The sequence below is a fragment of the Haliaeetus leucocephalus genome, unplaced genomic scaffold (assembly GCF_000737465.1).
Source record: "Haliaeetus leucocephalus isolate CR32 unplaced genomic scaffold, Haliaeetus_leucocephalus-4.0 Scaffold143, whole genome shotgun sequence".
NCBI classification, from domain to species: domain Eukaryota; kingdom Metazoa; phylum Chordata; class Aves; order Accipitriformes; family Accipitridae; genus Haliaeetus; species Haliaeetus leucocephalus.
The window spans coordinates 2192040-2199488 of record NW_010972579.1 but is presented as its reverse complement, the minus strand read 5'-3'; the positions used below and the strand labels follow the sequence as shown (position 1 = coordinate 2199488).

General features: G+C 42.8%; 1 protein-coding gene across 5 annotated transcripts in view; it reads left to right on the top strand.

Moving 5' to 3' along the window:
• The window catches only part of LOC104827890 (cysteine protease ATG4B), a 42823-nt gene that overhangs the window by 33050 nt on the left and 2324 nt on the right, over nucleotides 1–7449 (top strand). For 2 of the 5 annotated variants that reach the window (XM_010561207.1, XM_010561208.1), the window contains 7 exons: nucleotides 426–497; nucleotides 1224–1390; nucleotides 2840–2951; nucleotides 3933–4026; nucleotides 5009–5144; nucleotides 5304–5365; nucleotides 6309–7430. In XM_010561207.1, coding sequence (XP_010559509.1) covers nucleotides 426–497; nucleotides 1224–1390; nucleotides 2840–2951; nucleotides 3933–4026; nucleotides 5009–5144; nucleotides 5304–5365; nucleotides 6309–6351 — 686 coding nt within the window. In that variant the 3' untranslated portion in view covers nucleotides 6352–7430. Of the gene's footprint in view, nucleotides 1–31; nucleotides 167–425; nucleotides 498–1223; nucleotides 1391–2839; nucleotides 2952–3932; nucleotides 4027–5008; nucleotides 5145–5303; nucleotides 5366–6308; nucleotides 7431–7449 lie in introns of those variants that run through there. The other 3 variants (XM_010561210.1, XM_010561211.1, XM_010561206.1) reach the window with 3 other exon arrangements.

The window sequence follows — 7449 nt, the reverse complement described above, 5'->3', positions numbered from 1 at the left end:
GTCCCGCCGGGCACGGCGGTGGTAGGGGCCGGCCGAGGCGCGGAGGGCTCGAGGGTCTGCGCGGGGCAGCGGCGCCGCTCGGGTCCTCTCCGGCTGCCCGATAAGCAGCGGGAGTGACGCGGCTGCTGGGCGAGTGTGAGTCCCGAGAAGGCCTGCGCGGCTGCACGTGAGCTCTGCTGATGTATACAGGCGGTTCAGGGTACGTAAAAGTAAAGGCACGTTCGGGTGCGGGCCTCCCGTTGCGCAGGCTTCGTTCTTGGGGCGCTTCTAGTCAGGGGCAGGGGCTGCACGCTGCTTCTGTGCCTCTCTGCCTGTGTACGCTCAGCGGTGGGGCTTCTAGGTCTGTTGAGTTGGTCTGGGGTCAAAGGAGGGATGGCCGCTATGAGGAGAACAGGCTGTAGTATTTCTTGGCCTTTACCTTCCAGGTATTGAAAACCTGCCTTGCGAGCTGCAAAGGAACTTCCAGCTGATGCGGGAGTTGGATCAGAGAACAGAAGGTGTGTTCAGGTATTTTGGTAAGCGAAGTCTGACGAGAGCCTCGACGTGAAGGACCGGAAGGGTGTCCTGTGGAGACTCAGCTTTAGAAAATGTGTCTCCCCTCCACTGCTTTTCCTTTTCTTGACGCAAGTGCTGTGCGGTGTTTGTTTCTTTTCTGTGAAGGCTACAGCTCACAGGACTAGATTGGTTTTTTCAGCAGTTGCATGTTAATTTGTAGCTGGGTGATCACTGTACCCGATGGTCCCTCGGATGGCCTTACTTGCCTGTATTTATTTCCACATCAGCTGAGTTGTAGATTGCTGTGTGTCTTGCAAGACTGATTTTTTTTTTTTCTCTTCTGAGGTTGTTGATATCTGGTTGCACATTAGTGATTTTTAGTTTGAGCCATTAGAACAGTAAATGGCTGTGCAGCAAATACAGTGTTCTGCCTGTGGGAAGAGAGGTTGAAGTTTGTGGACCCGTGGGTTCAGTTTCTGATCTTAACTGTGAGCCCCTCCTCTGAATTAACTGTAAAACACTGGGGAAATCAGAATCACACCACAAGTGTTGAAGAGTGAATACCTTTAACTTAACATGTGGGTTTTTTTTAAAGGTAAATACATTAAGGAGTCGGGGGGAGTCTAAAAACTGTCAGAAAGGGTCCTCTAAATACCATAAAGAGGTAGAAGGAAAAAATACTTGCTTTGGCAGACAGCTTTCTCATGTGTATATGCTTTGCTCTTCAGATAAGAAAGCAGAAATTGACAGTCTTGCAGCAGAATACATTGAATCGGTGAAGAACATGTTACCTGAGGAACGAGTGGAACACCTGAAGAAAATCCAGAGTGCCTACAGCAAATGTAAAGAGTACAGTGATGATAAAGTCCAGCTGGCTATGCAGACGTACGAGATGGTGAGGATCACAACCAGCGAGACTTTTGTAAAAATGGTCATACTCTGGAATGGGCCTGCGGATGGGCGTGGAAGACACTTCCATGGCGTCCATTTGCCCTGACGTATTTATGTTTTTGTTTAAATATCTTACTGAAGCAAATTATTAGTCCTCAAGTCCTCAAGCTTATTTTTCTTACTGTTGCCTTCCCCAGAAAGCTTCCTCTTGTGTCACCAGGTTTTGTGTCAAGTAGACTTCTCCTCTAGTGAAGAGCTAAATGCATTTAACCCACTTGGGGATTGCTTGATCGGTAGTACCCATCTGCTGTGTAATAATACCAGCAAACTTACCCCACTCCCCCAGCATCTCCGCTGTCACCCGGTAATTTACTTAGGACTGGTCTTAGTCACAAGCAACATTTTTTAAGTGAACTTCAGTACTATATTGTGGAGGAACGGAAGGAAATCTGCTTCATTACCTTGGTTTCCAAGTGACAAAAAAAAGCAGACCCGTCAGCGCCACCATTCTGGTTGTATACTGGACACCAAACTTTCCTCAATGCACCTGGTGGGAAAATCTTGTTTCTTAAGAAGCAGGTTTTCACTTTTTTCTTCCTCTGCCCCTACTCCTGTGTCCACTTAGCTGTCCCTTGAATAATTCCGATCTCTGTGTATTTTATTCTCTAGATAAAACTTGAGCGAAGGGAATCCTTTTGACTGTACTTAGTGTGTTTTGTCCAGCTTCTAGAGATGCTTTGGGTTCTGCTACATCTGCGGCACGTTTTATTGCCATCAAACACTGCAGAAAAGGAAGTGATCTCACAAGAGTTGAAACATGTCCTAGATAACTAATTTGAGGACTAGGTATTGCAGCGACACAGTCTGGGGGTGGTGGCTTAAAATACCTTTACTACATCTCTGTTCTGGAAGCCACATTATTGCAGTCAGGGTCGTACAAGGTATTTAATGTGTATTGACTTGATATTGGAGATAGTCAGCAGAAGCCTGTATTTATTACTAAATTTCTTCTGATAGCATGCCATTGGAATACCAGAAAAAATAGACTGATCTACTCAACACATTTCATGGACAATAGTTGAAGAATTATTTTGAAAATTGCAGGGAGAAAACAATTATTTTTAATATCTCTCATTGTCTTGTTCTGTTCTGCAAACCATTAGTCTGAGTTGCTTTGACTCTCCCTTATGCCGCCTCCCTTTTCCTTCCTTTCTCTTTGTCTGTAGATGGAGTGCGTCTTCTTGCTTTTGCCTGTTTTCTTTTTCTGTCTGCCTTAATTCAATTTGTGTGTACCATTTCCCTTTTTCCAGTTTGGCACCCCTTTTATGCCTTGTTCTGAAGTAGTATACTCCTGTTCATGCCGATAACGGCCAAGTTATTAGACCTTCCTGTTTTCGTTTGGGGATTTTTTTATTTTTTTTTTATTCAGTTTGTGGTTTCCTCTTTTGTGCAGGTGGATAAGCATATCCGCCGGCTGGATGCAGACTTGGCACGGTTTGAAGCAGATCTGAAAGATAAACTGGAAGGCAGTGACTTCGAAAACCCTGGCTCTCGAAGCCTGAAAAGTGCGTAAATTTTATATGGTTGACAGCCTTTTCCAGCACCGTCTGGCTAACCAGAATATAAAGGAGGCTGTTATTTCTGGAGGAAGAAAAGAAGTACACCTTAGCGTACCTCTCTACTTGTTTTTAACGCTCATGAAATATTTACAGTGTTCTGGTGGGCAATAAACAGATGAAGAAAGATCTAGTGCCGGGATCTAACTCACTGTCTGTGCTTGCCAGATCCTCCTGAGGTGGCCCACGGTTACTGGTTGTAAGCAGCTTACTGGCCAAGGGGGAACTAACTGACAAAACTGAACTGATGTTAACAGCTCTTGAGTGTAACAATCCTAGTTTCAGGCTTGATCTGTTACTGAGTAAGTTCTAAGCTCTTTGAGGAGAAGTGATTTGCCTATTTTCCTCCTTTTACCAGAATTTGAATACTAATCAAGCTGAGAACAGCAGGAAAAATTAGGAGTTAACGGAAGGTACCAGTTACTATATACTGGTTGTACCAGTTAATGTATACTGGAAGTCTCATACGATTACAGTGAAATTTGAGCATGGCTTACAGCAGCACAGCTTCATGCCTTTGAACTATGAAATAAGGGGTAATATTAGGGATGTGGAGATAAAAGTTACATTAGTTATGGAGTAACAAATTAACTGTCTGAGTGTCTAAAAATATACTGAGATATAAAAAAAAATAAATTACAGCACATCTAATCAAATATGGTGCTATCTATGTCTTGTGGAGCAATATGGGCTAACATTGTACTGCAGTGATTTAAATGCCAAAACTGCAAATGCAAGAGTTTGGTGCTCAGTCATGCTACGTGCCAATTTGGCATATTTGTGGCACAAAAATGTATTTCAGAATCATTATTCATACTCAGTTACATATGAAATAAGGATTTCGAAACAACAGATGCATCACAAGAAAAACATCTGCGGATGTTTCTGGTATTCAAGTGGGTTGAAATGATGGGGTTTTTTCCTTTATAGAGGGACGAAGTCAGAAAGACAAAAGAGGCTCTCGTGGTCGAGGCAGGCGAACATCTGAAGAAGATACACCAAAGAAAAAGAAACTCAAAGGAGGGTAAGGCATACCCAGTCACAGCTCTGGTGACTTTGCCTTGACACTTCATGAATTTTCCGCAAGCTCATGTTACCCAAGCTCATGTGTCTGGATGGTGAGCGATGTTAGAGTGTTCTGGTCTTACTCTATTTCATTAGTGTCCTTCTTAGGACAAGTCAGCTTTGTTAATTAACTCCTTGGTTGGCATGTGGAAACTCAGCATGCTTTGAATGCCCTCTGACTGGAAGGACGAGATGAGCATCTCTGTTGCTGTTGGCAAGCTGGGAGAAAATAGCTTTGTTGTCATGCGGCTATTTTTAACAGTTGCTTGTGGTCTTGATTGTAAAAAGAAACACTTGCCCCTCAGGACAAAAATTGATGTTGTATTGTTGTTCTAGGAATCTTGGAGAATTTGGCAGGGGGGGCAGATTTCAAAGAATCGTGTCCTAGATAGTCTTGAATAATCTAATTTGGTTTTGTGAAGCAAGGCAAAAAGCATGTCCCCTCTCTGTGATATGATTTATATTAAAGGGGCTCTGTTAATTCTAATATTTGCAGTTGGTTAAATGGAAGGGCACAAAACTAAAAATAGTTTCCATTGACTGTTACTGACATGTCAACTTAATACATTCCTGTCAGAGCAAGAGGGTTTGCTCATGCCTGACAACGAGAAAAGAATGTATATTAAAACATATTGGGGGGTGGGAAAAATTGGATTCTTCTGTCCACAAGCAGAAGTGTTCTGTATGTAGTCATGGCATCTATAAATCATTCTCTTAATCCTTTATAGTCAAGCTCATGTTTTGTGTTTGATCAAACTTACCTTATGATTTTAGTCACTGGATAATATGTGATAACGTGATCTAAACGCTAAACTAGGGTCAGTGTGTTTTAGGGAAGATACTGTTAAAAACTAATTTTCCCAAGTGGGATTTAGATCTTGGAAACATGGTGTTGCCTGCAACTGGAAAGTGTTTCGCCCTCAATCTGTCCTTGTCCGCAGATCTGAGTTTGCTGATACCATCCTGTCGGTGCATCCCTCAGATGTCCTAGACATGCCAGTGGACCCCAACGAACCTACCTACTGTTTGTGTCACCAGGTGTCCTATGGAGAAATGATTGGCTGTGACAACCAGGATGTAAGCACTTGAGATGATTTATTTTCAGGTGTTTGCTACATCACAACACTGTGAAATCCGAGGGGGGGGGTACTTGCTCAATTAGATCATGCAAAATGAAAGTAACGTTTCTGAAACACTAAGCATCTCCTCTGTGGGTTTTTCCTTTCTGTTTCGCAGTGCCCAATTGAATGGTTCCACTTTGCTTGTGTGGACCTCACCACAAAACCAAAAGGGAAATGGTAAGTATGACAACATATAGCTTTTTGATTTTTATCAGGCTACAATTTGCCTCAACAGGAATCGCAGTAAGAATTAAAACCCCATTGTGAACCTTCCTGGCAGAGGAGCTTTGCTGTTGTCATTAGAGGGTTTGCATCCTCTGTGGTTTGGGATTGTGTTTGTGTGAACATAGAAGGTACAAGGGGAACCTTCTTCCTAAAGTCTACTTCCATGGGAGTCTTTGTTTCTGGTGGGAGCAAAACAAGGACCTGGGCATATGCAAAATCGCATGATAAACAGCAGGTTTCGATCTGAGGGTAAATGTGTACATGTTAACATCTCAGGTTTGCTGTATTGTTGCATAGTTGTGGCTGTACTTAAAACTGAGGAGAGATGTGTTTATTTTTTTCACTTCTGGAAGCAAAGTTTGAAAACTGCTCTAGGTTTTGCTTATGTACGTGCTCATCTTGGAAAGAGTCATAGGCTTGTTCTGTACTTGGTTTCTGTTTAATGGACTGCTCTCATCTAATTAACAAGATGCCTGTTAGAAAGAAACAGGCTTAAGTGAAAGTGAACTGCAATCATTGGAGGGAGAGGAAGGAATGAATTGGAGGAATGTATCTTTTTTTTCTTTTGCCTGTAGAGGAAGCTTGTGTGACAAACTTGGAGAAGTTACTTGGAGTAACTTCTAGGTGCATGAAGTAAGGTGAATTACAGCTGTGAGGGGGCTGATGAGCCCTGGAAGCCTTCCAGTGCTATCTGTCACTTCTGCCCACCTGAGTTGGTACAATTCCTTTCCTATTTGCCCAGGCTTCCTGCATGTCATGAAAACTGTTGCAGTTACTTGAATTGGCTGCTTTTAAACCACCCTCCTTATCCACTCGTTCCCAAATACTAAAAAGAGTTCTCGGGCTATGTGTTGTTAACTTCAGGAACTAATTACTGCCTCTTCTTTCCTTGTAGGTTTTGTCCTCGTTGTGTTCAGGAAAGAAAGAAAAAGAAGTAAGGAGTAGAGGGGAATACATCCTCTGAGGCAAGAAGAATTTAATATATTCCTTCATTCATGTTGCAATATTACCTTTGATTTTTTTTTTTTTGTAACCTACCCTCCTCCTTCTTCTGGTATGTTATTTAATTGTCCAGCGGCCAGTTGTAATTCCTGTTCTTTCATGAGAAAATGACTTTGGGAGGGAGTCCCAAATCCCTTTGCCACAGGGATTTTATTTATGTTACACTTGCACAGCACTGAAATCGGTGTTACTCTGAAGTGCTAGGGCACTCAGGAGCTGTAGTCTCTGCTAGTTTATAGGAGTCTGTGAAACCATGTAAGGCATTGCAGGAGAATGAATTACCTGTATCTTCAGCATGGTGCATCGCCATCGTGAAAATAGTTTAGACCTGGAGCTTGGCGTGGCAGAGAAAAAGGAATTTTCTCTGATGTAGCCTGTGTGAAAGAAGTAGGCTCTATTGTTTAGGTGTGAAGTCGATTTGTTCTGCAGCTTTGTAGTACAGAAAGGAACAGGAAAGCTGGTAACTGTTCCCAGTGTCCATTTCCTCAAAGCCAAGTACTATGCTTAGTTTTGACAGGGCAGGGATGGGAGAGAGGTATGATCGTATCTTCTCTTTTGGGGAATTTCTTCTGTCTACCTTTGCACTGCCTTTATTTTACTTCATCTTGCCCCCATTCACATGAACCTTAACAGAAGCAAACCATTTGACTTTTCACCTCCTTGTAGAAAAGGTTTGGGAGAAAACCTTTAAATAGAAAAGGAATTGTCCTGCAGTGTTTCTTAGTGACAGTAATATTGAGAGAGGGCGCTATCTTTCCTGGCTGTTTCCATTTCTCTGAAGATCCTTTAAGTACATTACTGTGAAGATAAAACCTACAGTATTCTTGTAGAGATAGAAGGTCGGGTTTGTTCATAAAATAAGATGAAGGCCTGATTTTTGTTACTTGTGTTTGCCTGTGGTGCACCTGGGTAAATCAGGAAAACAAGCTTTAGGGGAAGGCTCTGTAAAGAGGATGTGTGTATGTTCCCCTGATGGTGTGGCAAAGCTGAAAGGTGGCCATGTGGTAGCCTGGGGGGGGGGGGGGGGGCGTGAA